Source organism: Erinaceus europaeus, chromosome 18, assembly GCF_950295315.1.
Source record: "Erinaceus europaeus chromosome 18, mEriEur2.1, whole genome shotgun sequence".
NCBI lineage: Eukaryota > Metazoa > Chordata > Mammalia > Eulipotyphla > Erinaceidae > Erinaceus > Erinaceus europaeus.
In genome coordinates this window covers 50,841,577-50,863,903 of record NC_080179.1, presented here as the reverse complement: position 1 = coordinate 50,863,903, position 22,327 = coordinate 50,841,577, and the positions used below count along the sequence as shown (strand labels likewise).

The 22,327-nt window shown below is 41.8% G+C and overlaps 1 protein-coding gene across 1 annotated transcript in view; it reads left to right on the top strand.

The window, feature by feature from the left end:
• The first annotated feature begins 20,155 nt into the window (after positions 1-20,155).
• The window catches only part of ACTR3 (actin related protein 3), a 40,663-nt gene continuing 38,491 nt past the window's right edge, over positions 20,156-22,327 (top strand). The window contains exon 1 of the mRNA XM_007522289.2: positions 20,156-20,520. Coding sequence (XP_007522351.1) covers positions 20,477-20,520 — 44 coding nt within the window. The 5' untranslated portion in view covers positions 20,156-20,476. The remainder of the gene's footprint in view (positions 20,521-22,327) is intronic.

The following is a 22,327-nucleotide window of genomic DNA, read 5'->3' as shown; positions in this document are numbered from 1 at the left end:
ATTCTTACCAGACAGAGTTAAATAAAAAAGGTTTTCAACATAGTTCTCATAAAGATAAAATTAACTTACATTTAAAGTCTGAGGTAAAAATTAGTTAAAAATCAATATATTTTAACTAAGTAGGTCTAAAAAAAAACCTGTGCACACGTAGGGTGTGTCTCCATCTTGAATGGGTGTAACAAAAGGTTAAATAGACTTATTGATATGTAAAACTCTCAAATTCCTTCTCAACTAGAAACGTTAGGTTGCGCTATGGTTATGCTAATGATTCTCATACCTGAGGCTTTTTTCTTTCCATGGTTCTTATGTTTATCTTTCCACATTTTATTGTTTAAACTCTAAACAACCTTAAAATCATACTAAAAAAGACTTCCAATTGTAATAGAGTTATCCAATTGTGGTAAACTAACCTGCTACAAGTTTTGTTTCATAAATAAGTGAATTGCAGCTGTCAAGTTCTCTACAGAAAAGTGGAATTCCGATGGCTGACATTCCCCAGACGTACAACAATTCACCCCCTGGCAATTCTTCGGTGGACATCTGCTTTGGACTGGCACTTCTATCGGACTCACTGGTACACCTCTTGGACACTTTGCACAAAACTAGCAGCTTCCCTTTATGCTGCTGGGTTTCTCAAAGACTGACTGCAGCCAGCTGCCTTGGGACTCTATGCTGTTCCCTGCCCCCATGCTAGAAAATGCCCGTCAAGGCAAGTAACGCCCCCCAGAGGCAAAAAAAGGTCCCCCTCAGGCCTTCCCTTGGCAGCACACTGGTTCTTGTTGCTTGCTTACATGTTCCTCCATATTTGTGCCAGTTTCTTTTTTGAAAATGCCTGTACGGTATAGGTTTCTGTTCACCCCACACCCCTGATACTATGGTCATTTAGTTAAAAAGAAAAGGGGGAATTGTTTCTATGCTTCACATTGGTTTGGTCTCCCCCCCCCCCCCCGCCTCTGGTTGGTGGTGGTTTAGCCCCTGCTCATTTCGCACACCCCCTTGCCCCTGCCCCCGGCCCCTACGGACTTCCGGAGTTCTTGCCGCTGCTGCCGGAGGAGAAGGATGCAGGACAGATCTGTGTGGTGATTAGTTTTAGGTTAGTTTCTGAATCGTTGTTCCTGAATAAAAAAATACAGCTTCTCTGCCCAGCCATGTGTCCTTGAGTCTCCGTCTACCGCCATGAAGCTAGCCCGGCCTGCTAGAGTCCCAAACTCTAACGACAGGTGGTGAAGCAAGTCTGCAGGTGTCTATCTTTCTCTCTCCTTCTTTGTCTTCCCCTCCTCTCTCCATTTCTCTCTGTCCTATCCAACAGTGACAACAACAATAATAACTACAATAATAAAAAAAACAAGGGCAACAAAAGGGAATAAATAAATAAATATTTAAAAAACATCATTACTGGGGTTCAATAAGTGACTAATGAAAACAGGACTTATAAAAAGGTATGTAGATAAAACCCTGTGTTCAAATGCTTACAGTAAAACTTTCTCTTAATATATCTACTCCTTACCATACAGAATATGAAATACTCATTAGTTCTCTTTTCTCTCTCACCTTCCTCTTATTATTAAAGCTTGATTTTTCATTCTCTTCCTTTTTGTTTAAGGTTGACTTTTAAAAATAGCTACATGCAGCAGACTCATTCTTGCTCTCTCTGGTCAACTAAGAAAAGCAACAAAAGTCACCTGAAAACTGAACAAAATACAACCAGGATTTCTTCAGAAACTCACCAAGCCACAGCTGAGTAGACATGTGTAGTTCATGGAGAGATTACTGAGGCTCCAGAACCGTGACACAATTCATTTCTGTTGTATAAGCAACTTCTCAACAGTTTCTAGTACATTTTTTAAATAGCACTTTTAAACGATGTATGTATGACCCTTACTGGTTGAAGAATAAAACTAGCATCGAGGGGATTGGGCGGTAGCGCAGCGGGTTAAATGCAAGGACATGGCATGAAGCACAAGGACCTGCATAAGGGTCCTGGTTCGAGCCCCCGGCTCCTCACCTGCAGGTGAGTTGCTTCACAAGCGGTGAAGCAGGTCTGCAGGTATCTATCTTTCTCTCCCCCTCTTTGTCTTCCCCTCCTCTCTCCATTTCTCTCTGTCCTGTCCAATAAAACGGGAAAAAATAGCCTCCAAGAGTGGTGGATTTGTAGTGCAGGTGCCTCAGCGATAACCCTGGAGGCAAAAAAGAAAAAAAATCAGCATTTCTGTGGCATCAATTTCTGCTACAGTTCAATAGCATGAGAAAAGGATTTGCTTAGGAGGTAAAAATGATAAACTGCAGCCTACCCAAGGTCATGAAATAACAGCCTCCAGCTTTCACAGAGCATAAAGTTTAGTTTCAAAACTTAGTTTAATGGATGGGCTAGTTAGTTCCCTGACAACTGTTCTAGACTCTCACAAAATACGTTGCCAACTGTTGTGTCCTAGGAAGGTTATATTAATTTAGGAAGAGAATGTGTGTGTTTCTGGGAAACAGGAGAGCAGCAGGGGTCTTCAGCAGGTTTATCATTGTTATTTAACACTGATGGTGTTAAATTGTTTTGTTACCTACTCTTAGTGATGATTACAACTTTTTTTTTTTTTTTGCAAAATCCTACAGACAAACCCACCAAACTCATAGCTTTCCTTACTCACACTGTTACTTGATCCTTAAGTGCTCTGTTTGAGGAGTCACCTCCATTCGTCAAATCCTGGCTGAGATCCCTCCTTAGGCCTTTTGTCAGTGCTGAATTTGGCCCAGGAAGGAGGTCCTGCTAAAAATGAGAGGAGAGGGGTTTTACCTCTCCTCATGGACTAGTACTTTTCTCATTTCTCTGTCCTTCCAATTGTAGCCCAACTCCTACAGCATTCATCAACTTCAAATTAGATGTCAGGTCAAAGTCCCTTAGTCTGAAGCATTTTACAACTTTCTTTTTGTGCAGCCAGGTAAATCTGAAACTATTTTGGGCTCAGCGTGGGCGTGATTCTTTGTTCACTCTGTTCCATTCCCCATGGTTTTCCTTTTGATGGGAGATTACTAGTAAATGAAGACAAGAACTAAGTGAATGTGCCTTTTTAAAAAATTAAATGACTCTCTGTTGTATCATATATTCTCAACAAAATGCTCCTGAGTGGTTTTATATCTATCTCTGCTGGACATTTTGAGGTTTAAAGAAAAGATATATTTGTTTATTTACTTATTTTTGAAAGAGATACAAAATAAGAGACCAAAACACCATTCTGCTCTGGCATATAGTGATTCCAGGGGTTGAACCTGGAGGCCTTTGGGGCCTCTGGCATCTGACCCTTATTCTTAACATTGGGATATTTTCCCAATGCTTCTGCAAGACATTTTAAGATGTGAAGTTTGCAATACCTACACAAAATTTTTTTGGTGATGATGATAATCATTTTGTTTTTTATGACTAGGAACTTGCCAGATAGTGTTACCTTATTGTAAGAGATAGAGTTTGTGACTAGAGCTGGATTCAGGTAGCTCAAGGAGATAATTTAATCTTCAAGGAGGGCTGAGGAAATTTAATACAAGGAACTACCAATAGTTACAAAGGTACCAGAAGAATCAGAAGTTAAACTGAGGCAGAAGGAATAACCCAGAGTAGCAAGTCATAGCAGGAAGCTTCTACCATCCATCCCTAGGGGTGGAGAGACCATGAGAGCAGCTGGGTTAACAGTGCCCCAGCTTCACTGTCTCTAGAAAATGGAAATTGCAGAGAGGCAGCAGCCTCTTTGGGACAAAGTCATATATATATGTGTATGCATATATATGATTATTAATAGTTTGTTACAAGATTATAAGATTACAATGTATATAGAGCTCCATACCACACCCACCACCAAAGTTCTGTATCCCCATCCTCCCACCTCTCAAAGAGAACCACCAGAGTTCTCACAAGTCTTAGTTTGCTTGCTTCTGTTTTGTTTGGATTTTTTTTTTTGACAAGTTCATGTAAATCAGATGTCTAGAATTCACACATGAATGAAACCATCTGGTAGTTGTCTTTCATCTTTATACTTATTTCACCAAGCATCATCACCTCCAGTTCCATCCACTTTGTCCCAAAGGACACAACATTATCTTTTTTGATCGCAGAGTAAATATTCCATGGAATATATATGCCATAACTAATTTAGTCAGTCATTTGTTGATGGACATTTAGGCTGCTTCCATGCTTTGGCTATTGTGAATAATGCAGCTATAAACATGGGGGTATATATATCCCTTCTTATTTATTTCTTTATTCATTTATTTATTTTAACCAGAGCATTGCTCAGTTCTGGCTTATGCTGGTGCAGGGGATTGAACCTGGGACTCTGGAGCCTCAGGCATGAGAGTCTCCTTGCATAACCATTATGCTATCTACCCCTGCCCGAATATATCCCATCTAATTAGTGCCTGAGTGTTCACTGGATAAAGGGACAAAATTTCTTGACTATGAAAGAGGAAGAAGTGCCTTGCCTACTCTTCTACTAGTGCTCCTACTTTTTATTTTTTGTCTCATTGTTCTGATTCTTTTTAGGTAAGGGTAAATCTAGAAAACTGAATTGGCAGGAATCAGCTCCCAAGATAAGTGCAAGAGATGAATGAATCTGTGAACAAATAAACAAATGATAAACTTATTAAGGCTAGTGCAATTCACTATATTGGGGTTGGGTTCGTAAATGGTCAGGGAAGGCCAGTCAGGTATTATAGCTCTTGCACACAGAATTAGGGTCATACATAGGAATTGATGCTAGGGAGGTAGCATATATACACTATAATATAAATACAGAAGCATTTTAAAAAGTGTCCATGTGATCATAGAAAGCAGGAAATCACAAATGTTCTAAATATTAAGAGAATAGGGCATAGACACACAGAAGGAAGTAATAAGCCATTCAAAGAGCTCACAGAAGTATAATTTATTGATTGAGTGTGGGAAACCAGTTGAAATGTAGCCATCAGAATCCAGATTTCTTTCTTTCTTTCTTTCTTTTTTTTTTTTTGTTAATCAATGTCTTAGTCATTCTATACTTATTGGTTGTATGAAGCTAACCTGATATACTTATTTTTCATAAAAGTAGATTATATAAAGAAAAGTTGTATGGTTATCTGAGGTTTTATTGATTTGAAATTCTGTAAGTGGAGTGCTCCAGTTTTGTACTCAGAGGGCAGTTATCTGCAATAAGGAGGACAAAGATAGTGGACAATAAACAAAATAGGAAGCAATCAATCAGTGAACAAAAGTTTACATATAAAGAGGAATGTACCTTTCACAGAATCTTATATTTTCCATTCTTCTGTTGTTTATGTTTCATGGTAGTGAATTCTTGGAAGTCTCTCTTACTAGTTCCATGAAGCACTGTATGAGAAAAAGATACTTTAATTATAACACTTTACTTTAAAAAAATCTTTCTAAGAGCAAAGCCTGAATAAACTTTGGATAAGTAATCTATTCTAGGCTAAAAGTGAGTTCAGAACAAAAACATAGGGAAAATAAGAGTGTCCTCCTCTGTAACTGAGTAGTACTGAATGTGGTCTCATGGAGGAACTCCACAGATATGAGCAAGTCCACTTGCAACCAGATCATGTGAGCTTGGATCTCAACTCAAATATTCTGTGCCTACATTTTCTCATTCACAACTGATTGTAAGATCATGATGAGTAATTCATTAATTGTCAAGCTCAATAAAATAAATCACTTGCATTTTTAAAAAATATTTCTAGATGTATACATGTTTATTTGGAAAATTGAATTAAAAATTATTCCTTGTTTTAAATTAATTACATTTAAATTCATAGTTAAATTTTTTTCTTATAAACATTAAAGAGAGATAGTGTAAAGAGAAAAAGAGAGAGAGAGAGAGAGCATCAGTTTGGCAAATGCTATGCCAGGGATTGAACTGGGAACTCACGCATTTAGAGCAAAAACTCTAACCACTGCACCACCTCCCAGGCCACTCTATTTAAAGTTTCAAAACTAATTTATTTATTAATAAAGTTCTTTTGGTAGACTCTAAAGTAATATGTATTACAGGAGAAAACCAGTTTACTAATTCCACAGACAACTTGCAAAAGATGATGGAAATAATGCATTTTGCATATTCTTAGTGAATATAAAAATGAATCTTTGCCCAAAATTAAGCCTCTACATCTATGGGCACCTAACTTTTGGCAAGGAAGACCCAAACAATTAAATGAAGGAGAGTCTCTTCAACAAATGGTTCTGAGAAAATTGAGTTGAAATGCGAAGAATGAAACTGAATCTCTACATTTCATCACATGAAAAGTATCCTAAGGAACCAAACACACACATCCAAAAAGATTTGTGTATACCTATGTTCATAGTAGTACACTTTGTAATAGCCAAAACCTGGAAGCAACCCAGGTGTCCAACAACAGATGAGTGGCTGAGGCATATATACAAAGGAATACTACTACTAAGCTGTTAAGAATGATTAACTCGGGAGTCAGGTGGTAGTGCAGCCGGTTAAGTGCACATGGCACGAAGCACAAGGACTAGTGTAAGGATCCCAGTTCTAGCCCCCAGATCCCCACCTGCAGGGGAGTCGTTTCACAGGCGGTAAAGCAGGTCTGCAGGTGTCTATCTTTCTCTCCCCCTGTCTCCCTCCTCTCTCCATTTTTCTCTGTCCTATCTAACAACGACAACATCAATAACAACAACAATAACTACAACAATGATAAAAAACAAGGGCAACAAAAGGGAAAATAAATAAAAAATAAAAAAAATTTTAAATCTTAAAAAAGCTTTAAAAAAATTTGATTAATTCACCTTCTTTACCTCATCTTGTATAGAACCTGAAGGAATCATGTTAAGTGAGATAAGCCAGAAAGATAAGGATGAATATGGGACAATTCCACTCATAGACAGAATTTGAGAATTAAGAACAGAAGGTGAAACACAAAGAAGAACTTGGACTGGGTTTAGTGTATTACATCAAAGGACGCGGGAGGGGGACTGGGCTGTTTTCATGTTCCGGTGCATGGTGGTAGAGGAAGACATAAGCTGGGGGTGAGAGTGTTTTGCAGAAAATGAAGAAATTTTACACATGTAGCACATTGTATTTACTGCAATCTATTAATCCTCAATAAAAAAAACAAAAAATGCATAGCATCTCTTAGAAAGTAATATAGGTTTCAGCCACCAAGCTGCAGATGCTATGCCAACCTGACTTCCATGGGCAGACAACCTCACCAATGAGTCCTGAAAGCCCACCTCCCCAGAGGTCTGCCCCCCCTCCCCCAGGGAAAGATAGAAACAGCCTGGGAGTATGGATCAGCTTCCTAATGCCCATGTTCAGTGGAGAAGCAATTACAGAAGCCATATATTCCACTTTCTGCATCCCACAATGATCCTGTGTCCATACTCCCAGAGGGATAAAGAATAGGGAAGCTTCCTATGGAGGAGATGTGATGTGGAACTCTGGTGGTGGGAATTGTATGGAATTGTACCCCTCTTATACCACAATCTTGTTGGTCATTATTAAATCACTACTTTAAAAAATTAACAAAAAAAGAAAATAATATAGGAAACATGTAGAACAATAGAAATGCAATTTTACATAATCACACATACAAAAGATGAGGTTCAATGTCTCATGTATGCTCACAGAATAAGGTTGTAAAGCTGTAAATATAGTTAATAAAATCTATTTGCCTAGAAACAAGGTTTCTGAAAACATATAGACACATGTAAATTCTGATTTCAGGAAGTTTATATAAAAAAGCTAGAGGCTTGGAGAAAGTCCAAGATTCTGCTATAGAGACTCTGAAAGATGACCACCGGCAGAGGCTGTAAGTGACACAAAAAGGTTGGTAATCTCAGGGTTCGAAGATCTCATCCCTTAGACTATTGTAGATGGTTCAGTCCAAACTATGGTCTCCTTCCCATGGCAAGCACCAGCCTTATCTCCCAACCCAAGCTAATATTACACTGCTGGATACACAACTACTCCTGCTTACCTCTCACTCACAGCTCTCAATTCTAGCTCTACAAATTAGAATTTCCCCCACTCTCACATCCCACATAGCTTCCCACAATAAGCAGATCATCTAGTCCTTGGATTACATTTCTCAGAATCATCTCGGAACATTTGCCTCCTGTGCATCCCCACTGCTTCTGCCACAGTGCAGATGCACTTCTGAATTCATAATACCATAATGGGCTCCTATTGGGTCTCTCTAGCTACAGTTTTAAACAGTTCTACACCTCTGCATGGCATAAAATCCATCTTTCCAATACAGGTTATGTGTTTGCTCAGGACCCTCTGACAGATCCCGTATATAGTAGTCAGTGGGTCTCAAACTTGGCATGTTCCAGAACAGGGAACTTGCTTTTTATTTATTTATTTATTTAATATTTATTTATTCCCTTTAGTTGACCTTGTTGTTTTATTGGTGTAGTTATTATTGTTCGTGTCGTTGTTGGATAGGACAGAAAGAAATGGAGAGAGGAGGAGAAGACAGAGGGGGAGAGAAAGATAGACACTTGCAGAATTGCTTCACTGCTTGTGAAGCGACTCCCTTGCAGGTGGGGAGCCAAGGCAAACAGGGATCCTTATGCAGGTCCTTGTGCTTTGCGCCACGTGTGCTTAATCCACTGTGCTACTGCTCAACTCCCAGGAACTTGCTTTTTTAAACACAGATTCTTTTTGAACTAAAATTTCTGGAAATGGTGTCTGATCAATCTGTACTTTTATTTACTTTAAAATATTTTTTACTGGGAGTCGGGCAGTGGCGCAGTGGGTTAAGCGCACGTGGCGCAAAGCGCAGGGACCGGCGTAAGGATCCCGGTTCGAGCCCCCGGCTCCCCACCTGTAGGGGAGTCGCTTCACGGGTGGTGAAGCAGGTCTGCAGGTGTCTATCTTTCTCACCCCCTCTCTGTCTTCCCCTCCTCTCTCCATTTCTCTCTGTCCTATCCAACAACAAAGCAACGTCAACAATGGCAATAATAACCGCAACGAGGCTGCAACAACTAGGGCAACAAAAAGGGGGAAAAATGGCCTCCAGGAGCGGTGGATTCATGGTGCAGGCACCGAGCCCAGCAATAACCCTGGAGGAAAAAAAAATATATATATATTTTACTTATTGATGATAGGCAAGAAGAAGTGGGGTGGGGGAGGAGGAGGAGGAGGAGGAACACCAGACTGCCACTCTGGTAACATGGAATTCTGGGGATCAAACTCAGGATCTCATGCTTGGGAGCCTGATGCTTTATCTATTGTGTCACCTCCCAAGCAGCACAATCTATATTTTTAAATTATCCAGATGACTCTTTACTGCCAACCTGGTTTTAGTTGGGAGATCCGGGCTTCCAAACTTACCATAGTTACTCCGTTTGACTCACCCCATGTATGCCACAGTTTTAATCCACTTTTACTATTTCCAGAGCTCTACAACACCTACGTGCCAGTGTGCGTTTATTCTCTTCAGAATTGCCTTTTTATCTCCTTTTGCGCCCTGGAAACGATTCTTTCTGCAACCTTCTTTGAAACCTTCCCTGATCTCATCTGAGTGAGCTCAGTCCTATTCTGTTTGTAAAGCCCTATGCAAATTCCTTCTTGTGAAATACTTTAACTTTCAATTCTGCTCCTCTTACTGTACATTTACCTCTTCAAGCAATTGGGCTACAAATAACTCACCTCTTTTATCTTTGTGTCCTGTCTTGTTCCTGGTTCATAAGTGGTAGATAACATACATAAATTAATGGACAAAGGAACAGTTCTAATTACACTATACTAAAAACAGTATTTGATGCTGGGGAGACAGCATAACAGTTATCCAAGACTTTCATGCCTGAGTCTCCGAAGTCCCAGGTTCAATTCCCGATACCACTATAAACCAGAGCTAAGCAGTGCTTTGGTTTTCTGTGTCTTCTTCATTAAAGTAAAATAAAATATATTAAAAACAGTCTTTGTGTAAGGCTATTATACTTTAAGAAGTAAATAATTATATGCCTTTCAATAGAATGTTATAAAATATAGCTACCACAAGCTCATCAGCATGGGAAATGAAATAGAAACCAAAATAAACAGAATTTATTGCAAAAACAATATAATGAATACTTTCACAGTATAGGACCGAGGAAATCATTAAACATTTAGATTAATGTAATGTTTGGCCGATGTCCAACATTTTCATTTTTCACTTTGTGTTCATTTAAGAACTGACAATTAAACATTCACAATGCATTTATTCAAAGCCAGTATATTTTATTTCCTCTGCTCTTACAATACTTTATTCCTCAGTGATGGTTTTTTGTTTGTTTATTGTTAGTCTGTCATCACTGGGGCTTTACCACTTTGAGTTGCTTTTTTCATGTAGAGAGAGACAAAGAGACAGAGTGAGTGCTGGCTTGAGAGTGAGTCACGAATATGACAAGGAAAAGTACATTATCTAGGTCAGCTATCCTGTGAAACCACGTGGGAAATGTCAGGCTGTCGAAAAAATCATGATATATTTTTCTATGCAAAAATGCGTCATGACTTTTCCAACAGCCTTTTTAAAAATAAAGATATCATAATTCTTGGCCTGGGAGGTGGCGCAATGGGTAGAGGTGGTGCAATAGATTGGCAAGGATAAGGACTTAAGTTCAGTCTCTGGCATCGAATATGCCAGAGTGATGCTCTGATTTCTCTCTTTCCTTCTCCATATTGTGAAGTGAATAAAATAAATAATATTCCATGAGCCCCTTGCCATTAATTAACATTAATTCATAAATGTAATTTGTCAATTGAATTTTTTTTTTTTTTACTGTTTAGCTCTGGTTTATGGTGGTGCGGGGGATTGAACCTGGGACTTTGGAGCCTCAGGCCTGAGAGTCTGTTTGCATAACCATTATGCTATCTACCCTCTGCCCATCAATTGAATTTTTAATGGACTTCATTTTTGCTTGCACATATTCATTACCTCTTATGAGCAATAAACACTAATTTTTCCCTGTGTTACAATTCAAGTCTATCCATTGGGATTCTTTCTGGTAGGTGTGATTGGGAGGACAGGGCATCTGTACTAGACTTGGCCAACTAAAGGCACAGTGGAGTGCTTAGGAAGGTTAAGTGCTTCAAGGCAGCCAATGAGATTACTCCCACTCCTCTTGTTGGGACTAATGAAAAAATAAACTCTGCAGCACGGTTAGAACATAAGGTATCAGGGGTCAGGTGGTAGCACAGCCAGTTAAGTGCACATGGCACAAAGCGCAAAGACCAGCTCAAGGATCCCGTTTTGAGCTCCCGGCTCCCCACCTGCAGGGAGGTCACTTCACAAGCAGTGAAGCAGGTCTGCAGGTGTCTACCTTTCTCCCCCTTTCTCTATCTCCCCCTCTCTCGATTTCTCTCTGTCCTATCCAACAACATCAGTGGCAACAAAATGGGGAAAAAGGCCTCCAGGAGCAGTGGATTCATGGTGCAGGCACCAAGCCCCAGCAATAATATAACCCTGGAGGCAAAAACAAACAAACAAACAAAAAATACCATAAGGTATCTGTGGCTGAGGAAATGACTCAACTGTGAATACTGAACTTTCATGTCTGAGGTCCCTAGCACCACTTATACCAGAGTGGTGTTCTGGCTCGCCTCTTTCCTCTTTTTGCATAATGAAATTCTCTCCTCTGTAACAAATAAAATAACTATTTAAACATAAGCATTTTTGTTACCATGTGTATAAAATTGCCTGAAAATGAAACTGATACAGTAACAAGCAAGGTTAACAAGGGAAGGAAAAAAAAAAAGAGGCAAATTCTGATACTTTTGAGCTTTTACCTCCAGCTATAACTAAATCCAATTAACCCCCTTAAATTTATACTTACTTAGTCCCACTTACTCTAAAAAGTACTTTCTGTTCTTAATCAGATTTGAGCATATATTCTCATTTACAATTAAAATTGTCTTGACCAACAAAACATGACAGATTTTGTAGCATCACTGAAATCGCTATGGTCCACAAGAATTGTATGATTTTCAATATAATTTTTACCTCCCATGAATCTCTAAAAAAAATAATAAGTAGAACTACCTTACTCATGTATTGTAAGATCTTAAGTTCCTTCTTTGTCCCCCAATTTTCTCTGCTAGACTGTTTTTTTCTGCAAATTTTCTATGAAAACACACTGACACAATGTTAAAGCAATTGAATGCTATTTAAAGACCACAATTCCCCAGGCACAAATGTTGCAGTGGTACATGATGTGCTTCAGGGACTGGGGTGGAGGGAGAGAGCAAAGTAAGCAAGTGATAAATGTATATTTGGACAAACTAAAAAAAAAAGTGATTTATTATTTATTGTATTGCAATTATTAGCTTATTCTGTAACTGGGAGACTCGTTGCCAATTTGACAACTGTCACAGGTTGTCATATTGACTAAAGGATGAAAATAGATATGTCAGAAAAAATATTTTCCTAATCCAGTCTCTCCTTGTCAAATAGCAGCCAAATGTAGTTTTAGAATGAGATGAGAAGCCTTACTATTTTTGAAGTTTGTGTTTTGAAGAGGATGGCATTGCCTGAAATAGAAATAGGAAAACAAAATATTTAAAATAAATATTTTAGTATGTGAGTTGTAAAACTATAACCAGTTTTAGAATTTTAAAGTATTATCTTTATTTATTGGATAGAGACTGTCAGAAATTGAGAGCGAAGATGGGAGACAGAGAGGGAAAGAGACAGAGACACTTGCAGCTCTGCTTCACCACTCATGAAGTTTTCCCCTTGCAGGTAGGGACTAGGCTCTTGAACCCAGGTCCCTGTGCATTATAGCATGTGCACTTAACCAGGTGTGTCACCACCTAGCCCCTATAACTAGTCTTTATTTTTTAAAAAAAATTACCATATTTAACCAAATGAAATGTAACACATATGATTTTGAAGAAGAATACATATTATTTTACTTTTTATTTAAAAATTAATCAAGTTACCACTTCCTAAGACATTATTTTTATAATCTGGCAAGTAAGTGCATACATTTACATATGACTTTCAGTTTATCTACATCTAACAAAAATCAAACCAAACTACAATATATTTGTGTCTTTCCTCTCAAATACTTTTTTAAATATTGTGACCCCAGACCACATCAAATCAATGGGGTTTACAGCCAACAATATTTGTACACCTTTCCCATATCAGGGAGCTACTCTCTTCCCTGAACCAGCTTTCTGGTCCTTTTTACAGCCATGACATCATCTCCCCAGACAATACTTGGATCCACCTGCATATCAGATTTCAGGCCCAGGGGGAAAAAGAAAAAAGAAAAAAAAAAACTAATATATAAAACTAATAGCTATCTACAAAATGGAGACCCCCCCCCCACTCTTCATCTGCACTATTCCAACCTTTAGGTCCATGATTGTTCAACAATTTGTTTGGCTTTGTATGTTAACTCTCTTTTCAACCACCAGGTTCCAGATGCTAGCATGATGCCAACCAGACTTCTCTTCCCCAGAGCCCTTCCCCACTAGGGAGAGAGACAGGCTGGGAGTATGGATTGACCTGTCAATGCCCATGTTCAGCGGGGAAGCAATTATAGAAGCCAGACCTTCCACCTTCTGCATCCTACAATGACCTTGGATCCATGCTCCCAGAGGGTTAAAGAATAGGAAAGCTATCAGGGGAGGGGATGAGATACGAACTTCTGGTGGTGGGAATTTTGTGGAGTTGTACCCCTCTTATCCTATGGCTTTGTCAATGCTTCCTTTTTATAAATAAATAATAATAAATATTTTAATACTTAAAGTAAATTTCCTGTTGCAACTATAGATTGAACTTGATCAGATTGAATTACACTGTAACTTTTTGATTATCATGTTGTGGTATTTGTGTTGGATTTCTAGTGCAGGTAACTTCTTAACTCTTTTCCTTTTGGGGGGATGTTTTCAAATTGCAAAATTCACAAATATCCATCATAACAAAACAGCTACAGAAAAAGTTCTAATAAAAAGTCCTGCCCAACAGTGGCAATAATCTCCCTTTTCAGTTATATCCCTTAGGTAGCCACTGTTTCATGTACAACCTCCCAATCACCTCTGTGTTTCTACCACATATAAATATAGACATATATAGGGCCCACCCATCCTTCCTTTCTCTTTTGCTTGCTCCTCCTTTTTAAAGTGTTTTCCCCAATACTAGATCACATTACATTATAATCCAAAGGCTATAAACTGGTGGCCTGTGATCTAGCTATGGGAAAATGTTTCATTTGTAAAATATTAGGGAAATTTAACATGAAAAATCTGGAATATCTGGATGCTCATGCCTACTTGGCACTTTCCAATAACATGCCTCCTGACGCCTAGCTTATCACTCATTGTTTCATCACAAGCTGAGCTTAACCACCCCACCTGAGGGCTAAGCTGCACGGACACCTTTACCATGGATCTATCTCTGTTTAATCAACAAACTGAAATTTTAAGTGGTCTGCCAATTTGTAGAAAGTCATCTCTGCAGCATTTTAAGTTCTTTAAATTTCCTTATTAATGTGAATTTCTTGCAAATTTTAAGATCCAGAGATATCTAATATATTGGCCCTAAAACAAAAAAAATAACCCAAAACATTTCTTGGTAGTTATTAACCAAAATTAAGCAATATTTATAGCATTACAACTAGAAAGTCCTGAGAAGTCAGAATTGGGATTTTACATGGACTTGGTTCCTTTGTTTCTCTCTCTCTCTCTCTCCTCCAGGCTTCCTGCCTGCACTATGAATCCACTGCTCCTGGCAGCCCTTTTTTTTCCTTTCATTTTATTGTATAGGACAGAGAGAAAATGAGAGAGGAGGGAGGGGAGATAGAGAGGGAGAGAAAGATACAAGCAGACCTGCTTCACCACTTGTGAAGTGACCCTCCTGCAGGTAGGGAGTGGGGGTTGGAATTCAGGTCCTTGACGGGGTACTTGTGTACTATGTGTGCTTAACCTGGTGTGCCACTGTCTACCTCCCTTTTGTTTCTCTAACACTAGGAAAGATCACTTAAACTTTCTGGATTTTTTAAAAAATTTTTTTATTTAAGAAAGGATTAATGAACAAAAACATAAGGTAGGAGGGGTACAACTCCACACAATTCCCACCACCCAATCCCCATAACCCACCCCCTCCCATGATAGCTTTCCCATTCTCTACCCCTCTGGGAGCATGGACCCAGGGTCATTGAGGGTTGCAGAAGGTAGAAGGTCTGGCTTCTGTAATTGCTTCCCCGCTGAACATGGGCGTTGACTGGTCGGTCCATACTCCCAGTCTGCCTCTCTCTTTCCCTAGTAAGGTGTGTCTCTGGGGAAGCTGAGCTCCAGGACACATTGGTGGGGTCTTCAATCCAGGGAAGCCTGGCCAGCATCCTGGTGGCATCTGGAACCTGATGATTGAAAAGAGAGTTAACATATGAAGCCAAACAAATTGTTGAGCAATCATGGACCCAAAGCTTGGAATAGTGGAGAGGAAGTGTTAGGGAGGTACTCACTGCAAACTCTAGTGTACTTCTGCTTTCAGGTATATATTTTGCAGTAGTTTATGGATACGTGTGCACATAAGCTCTCTCTCTCACAGAAACTGGTGTATTTTTGTAACATTTATGGTTCTTAAATTAGATACAGGTAGAGTGGACAGACAGCATAGTGGTTCTGCAAATGATTTTCATCATTTAGAACTTAGAACCCCAGCCTGAGGTGCTGGGGTTCTAAGTTCTAAGTTCTCAGCTGCACCATAAGTGCAGTGCTCTGGCCCTTCTGTATCTTTCTCTCTGTATCTCACTCATGAAATACATAAGTATTTTTTAAAAAATTGATGCATGTAATGGAAATGGATTACTATGAATAAATACAGGAGATTTGCTGGATGAGCATTTTAAGACTCACAAATGTTTAAAAGCTTGTAGATCAGACTAGGAAACTAACTAGAATCAAACACCTGACCTGAACTAAAAGATTATCAAGGTACTATTTGAGGTAATGTACATAGGGCAGTCAAACCACCCCCACCCACCTACCCACAACTGTCTTTCCACTTGATATCTGAAAGGTTATTCTCTAAGGGACCTTCTGGTTCTAACATCCCCTGCTTCTCTGTGTTTGGAGAAGGGTGAGCAGGAAGATTGCATATGCAAATAGGGTGGTCAGAAATGCTTTGGGCCAGGCCGGATGTTCATCTGAATGCCCTGCACAGGGGAGGAAGGCAAAGCCATCACTGCAATAAATGTAACAAGCAGGAAATAGAAGGGGCCTTAAACAAGAAAAGTGATTGGGTAGTCAAATTAAATTATGAGGAAGAAGCACAAATGACACTTCCAAGAAGGCTTTCAAATGCTTCTCAGATAATCACAGTCTTTATAGACAAAGGACAATCTTATTTTTTTGGTGGGGGTGGGGGTGGGGGATTAATGGTTTAAAGTATCTACAGTTGGTGGTGCATGTGTACAACTTCTCATTCTCTGCAAAACACTCTCACCCCTAGCCTAGGTCCTTGTCCACCATCATGCAGCAGGACCTGGAAGTCACCCTCACCCACCCCTCACCACACTCCCCAGAGTCCTGTCCGTTGGAGCAATACATTAAACAGAGGACCATTTTAATTGTAAAATCCATAATGTTAGATTTCCTTATGCCTGTGAAGTACAGTACCTAATACAATAAACAAATAAAACAGAATTAGTTACCAACAGATTAAAAATACAAATTTCTTGACAGGTATTAGAGAGGTTGTGGAGAAAAAGGAACTCTGCTACACTGCTGGTGAGAATGCAAACTGGGGCAGCTCCTTTGGAAGACTAAATGAAGAGTCTTAAAATAAATGAAAATGGAATTATCTTATGATCTGGCATTACTACTCCTAGGCATTTATCCAAATGCCAATGAAACACTAATTTGAAGGAACATATGCACCCATGTGTTCATATCTGTGTTATTAACAATAGCCAAAACATGGAAGCAGACTAAATGCACATCAACAGATGACTGACTAAGTAAGTTATGACATCTATATTCCATGGAATACTACTCTGCAATGAAAAAGATATTGTATCCTTTGGCACAAAATGGAAGGAACTGGCAGTGATAATGCTTAATGAAATTACTAAGATGAAAGACAGCAACCAGATGATTTCAGTCATATGTGGAATCTAGAGATCTGATTTACATGAACTTGTCAAAAAAAAAAAAAAGAACAGAAGCAAGCCAACTGTAAGACTTATGAGAACTCAGGTGTATATCTTTGGGAGGGGGACAGGTGGGGATACAGAACTTTGGTGGTGGGTGTGTTGTGGAATTATATGCTATAATCTAACAATCATGTAACCTAGTATTAATCAGTAATAAAAAAATAAGAAAAAAATACGGACTTCTGACTTTCATTGAAAAGAGAATTTGACAACACTGGGCCTGTATTCCTGAATAACAGTTTTCTAGTGCTGTTGTTTTCTCATTTGTGATTATAATGGTTACAAGATTGTAGGACTACAGGGTATACAGGTATGTGTTCCACACATCAGCCACCACTAAAGTTCTGTGCTCCCAGCCTCTGCTGATTTTGCTGTGGGGTACCAGGCATAACCTCCTCCTGGTCCTCTTCACATATAACATCAACTGCTTAGACCCTGGAAATATTCTTGTATGACACTTGATTTAACTATTTTCTTGTATTGGAAAAAAACTTTAAATGATCTTTATCTGTTGGATAGAGATAGTCAGAAATTGAGAGGAAAGGGAAAGACAAAGAGACAGCTGAAGCGCTGCTTCACCATTTGCAAAGCTTTCCCCCTGCACGTGGGGATGGGGGCTTGAAGCGGGATCCCTGTGCAGGTCCTTGTGCTTTGTACTATGTGGGCTTAACCTGGTAAGGCACTGTCCTCCCCCCGCCCCCCGTTGACTTTTAATTAAAACAATTTTTTTTTCCGTTTTCACTCCAGGGTTATTTATCGCTGGGGCTTACTATGAATCCGCTGCTTGGATGGTCATTATTTCCATTTTATCTGATAGGAGAGAAATTGGCAGGGGAGGGGGAGATAGAGGGAAAGAGAGACACCAATCAGACTTGCTTCACTGCTGGTGAAGTGGATCCCTGCAGGTGGGGAGCAGGGGCTCGAACCCAGATCCTTACTCATGTTACTATGTGTGCTTAACTGGCTGCTCCACCACCCTGCGCACCCCCCCAATCTCCTTGATTTTTCAGATATGAGACAGGTGAAAGACATGGACTAACATCACTGGCACAGACACTTTGTCCAATACAGTGCAGGCTACTCTCAAGCCTGGGACTGGCATGTGGCAAATGCAAGCCACCACCTATGTGAACTATTTTGTCAGGTCCCAGTCTCAATTTTTTAAAAGTTTTCCTTGATGGGGGAGGGTTCAGGTCCTGGGCCATGACAGCAGAGGAAGACCTAGAGGGGATTGAATTATTATGTGGAAAACTGGGAAATGTTACACATGTACAAACTACTATATTTTAGTGTTGACTGTAAACCATTAATCCACTCAGTAAAGAAAAAAAAAAGAAAAGAAAAAAATGCCCCCTTCTCCTCCTTTTCATCTTCCTTCTCCTTTTCATCTTCCTCCTCCCAGCCACTCAACCTCCCCAGATGTGTTTTATTATTTCCTAATGAGAAAAGAAGTATGGGAGAGAGAGAAAACCAGAACACCACTCTGGCACACTTGATGCAGTGGACTGAATTAGGTACTTTGAGAATCCAACATTTGATCCACTGTGCTACCTTCCAGATTGCTCAATCCTAATTGTTGATGACACTGTATTAGAGATACCTCCCCTATCTCCTACTCTCCCATTCTCCCACTTTTCTTCATTCTTTCACATAATCCCCCACTATGTTTTCTTTCAATCTTAACTGTGTATGCTTCCTCATTTAATTGTAACTTCCCCAGAGGAGAGACTTCATTTATTTTGTGCTCAGTGCATATTCCACGTTTGCATAATCCCTGCTGTAATAGAGTACTGAGGGAAACTTTCCTGTCAAATGAATGAAAACCCCATATTCCGATTATTCAGACTATCCTATCACCACATTATATGCTCTCCTGAACTGAATATGACTTTTTCCCTAGGGATCTTAATTTCAGTCTCATATGAGCAAATTCACTCTGGTTTATCAGGTGTTTGGTGTAGAGCTGTTTACCTTCTAAACTTGGCAGAAACACAAATTACCAGCTTCCACTTATCACCAGCTTATCAGAAAACTCTGAGGGTGTGGCACAGCAATCCCCTTTTATTTATTTATTTGTTTATTTTTATTTACCAGAAAACAGTTCAGCTCTGGTTTGTGGTAGTCCTGGGGACTAAACCTCACAGACTCAGGCATGAAGTCATCCTTATAATCATTGTTATCTCCTTAGCCCAGCAATCTCTCTTTTATTACAGAAAATCCTACACACACATGAATTTGCAAACCATTGTTCTAAGATTTTTTTTCAAGTTTAAAAATCATTTAGTCATTGGTATAAACTTAACAACAGAATACTATAATCTTTAATTTCTCTAGAGGGACATCTTTATCACTACTCGAACAAGCCTCAAATGCAAGTCTATTTGTGTGGGGTATTTTTCTTAGCATTGTGGGCACGAGCCTGCTTACTCTGGGGGCGGGGAGGCTCAACCGAACCAGGGTTGCAGCTCTGCACCGTGCACTGCTGCAACAATGCATCCGTGCAACTTAACAAAACCGCCGTGCAAAAGCAGAAGAGTCCCGGTCCAAGTCTATTGTTCGTCTTTGCAGGGCTGCTCACCTCCGGCGTGTGGCACTTTATCGCTCTTTTCCACTCGGAGAATCAGTCACTCCATTCGCTAGCCTAGCTGTGTGCCTCAGAAAACACGTTCAATTAGGTCTTTTCCTGGGGGGGGGAAGGGGGCATCTGGAGAAGACACTGACAATTGCAGGTCCTTCCCTTCCTCAACCTCACGTAGGAGGAGCGACCGAAACTACAGAGCTGCTTTGCAGCTTGAGAAAGACAAGTAGAGTCACCGCCTGCCTCCTCCGCCTGCCTCCTCCACCCCTCCCTCCCCTCGCAAAGCCCGACGTGGATCGCACAGCCGCCCGGACTGGAGCGGCAGGCAGGGCCGCACCACACTGCGCATGCCCCGTCGCCCCTCCCGCCCGGAGCCGGAAGCCGGAGCGCTGGCGGTCTGGGCCTGGCCTGGCCCGGGCGTCGGCACCGGCGGCCATCTTGGCTTCCCGGGAAAGGCGGCGAGAGGGGAAGAAGTTGTAGGGTGGGGGCAGGAGTCAGGAGGAGGGGAGGCAGAGGGGGAGGAGGCCGCGGCGGGGCAGGGCGGGGACTGCCTGCCTGCCTGCCCGCCCGGGTTGCGGAAGTGGTAGCCGCTGACCGAACCTGCTGCTCTCTCGCCTCGGCTTCTCTGCTTCCCTCCCCCGCAGACGGAGAGGGCGGCCCGGCTGTGCATGGTCGGGTAGCTCCCATTGCCCGCCGTCACCCTCTGGCCCCAGCCAGCGCAGAGCAGACGGAGGCAGCGGCAGCAGCAGGCGAGGAGGAACATGGCGGGACGGCTGCCGGCTTGTGTGGTGGACTGTGGCACGGGGTAAGGGGGCCGGCGGGCGGCGCTGGGGAAACTGAGGCGAAGGGACGAAGATGGCGGGGGGACGGCCGGCGGCGGCCGGGGTCGGCGGATGAATGGCGCGGCGAGCGGCCGACGCGGGCGGTGTCAGTCCCGGCGCTGCGAGGGTGGCCCTCGAGGGGTGGGGCCGGAGCCGGGCCTCCCTGGTCCCCTGGCTTCAGCCGTGGGGAGCGGGGCCCGCCGGGGCGGGGGTCGCGGGCGGGGAAGTCGCTCGGGGTGGGGCGTCCCGGGCGAGCTCTTCCCGGGGCGCGGTGGGCAGCGCCGCCCGAGCGGCTGCGGGATCCGAGCGAGTGCGGGGCCGCGCGGGGGTCGTGGCCGAGCCCGGGGCGCCCGGCTCCTCGCCGCCGCCACTCGCGCCCTCCTGCCCGGGGGGTTCGGGCACCGAGACTTGCCGGGCCGCGGCGCGACGGGGAGAAGCGGCTCTCCCTCCCCCGGAGGTTTTGCAAGATCACGGTGACAACACCGGGCCGAGGGTGTGGGTGGGTGGGGGATGGAAGAATCGGACTGGGGTGGGGGGAAGAATGGGAACCTGGAACGGAAGGCCAAATATATATTTGACCACCCTCCTCTTTTGATTCCAGTCTTTGCCATCTTCCACTGTGTGTGTCTGTGTCTCCCTCCTCCTCCTCCTTTTCTCTCTCTCTCTCTCTCTCTCTCTCCTGTCTCTTTCTACCGGTGGACCCAGTCATCATTTTCATTTGAGGGCGAGAAGAAGGAAAGAGAAAAAAAAGGAAAATGTCATGTCTTACTTCTCTTGCTTCAAAAAAAAGGTGCCCCCACCCCACCCCCAGTGAGCAAGCGCGCTGCAACTTCCTTAGTTTTGTCAAAGCCGCTTCCTGCTTTCCGTCTTTCATACCCTTATAAGGTAGTTTTTCGCCTCCAACCTGAACACATCTTCATAGAACTTTGAACATTAAGCAGGTTTTCAGACTGTTGGACTGTCTGCTGGTGGTTAACCACCGAGGCCAAGTTTTCCGGAGAAATCACTTGGCTTAGGGAGAGCACCCGGGTAACGAGCGAAGTTTCATGCCCTGATGCTTTGAGTCCTGAACCTGGGAAGGGCGAGCCTGGGAAGTGGCTTCTTCCATGGCTGCTTGCACATCTGTAGTGCAGTTTACTAAAACACGGGATGTCTCTCAGAGGGGTCGCTTTTGCATTGGACCTTTTAGAGTGAAAGCACTCTGCACATTTTAATATGGACTGCTTTTTGTTGAAATATTGGAAGACTTTTTTTTTTTTGGGCCCATGCTAATTCCACCTTTAATCTACAGTATACTCAAGGGTGAGTGTGTTTGTGGGGGGTAATTGTGAGAATTAGACGGCTGGTTTGTCCTTCCCATTTTTTTATTCAGCAAATTATTTTCCAGTTGGCATGCCACTCCGTTATTCTCTGTAACATTTCTTTACTCCTCATGCCTCAAACCTTGATAGTATTGTTTCAGTTGCTATGCTAAAATCTCAACCATGCCCAGAGCAGAACCGCTGATATATTATTTATCTTTGGAAAGCACCAGCCTAGAGGTCAGCCTGCACTGATGAAGCCTTTAAGAAGGGGGCGGGGGAGGGGGTTGAATGGAACTGATTCTCCTTTCCCATCCCCTCTGCTTTCTTCTGCCATCTGTCATAGTGGGTAGCTACATGCTTATTTTGATCTTCAGAGGGTTGTCATGTCTTTCTAAAGGAATACTGACTAATCATTAATCCAACGCCTGGAAAGTTACACCTTCAGCTTTCACTAGTTTGTAGAGGGTAGCTCATTGAGATTGAATTC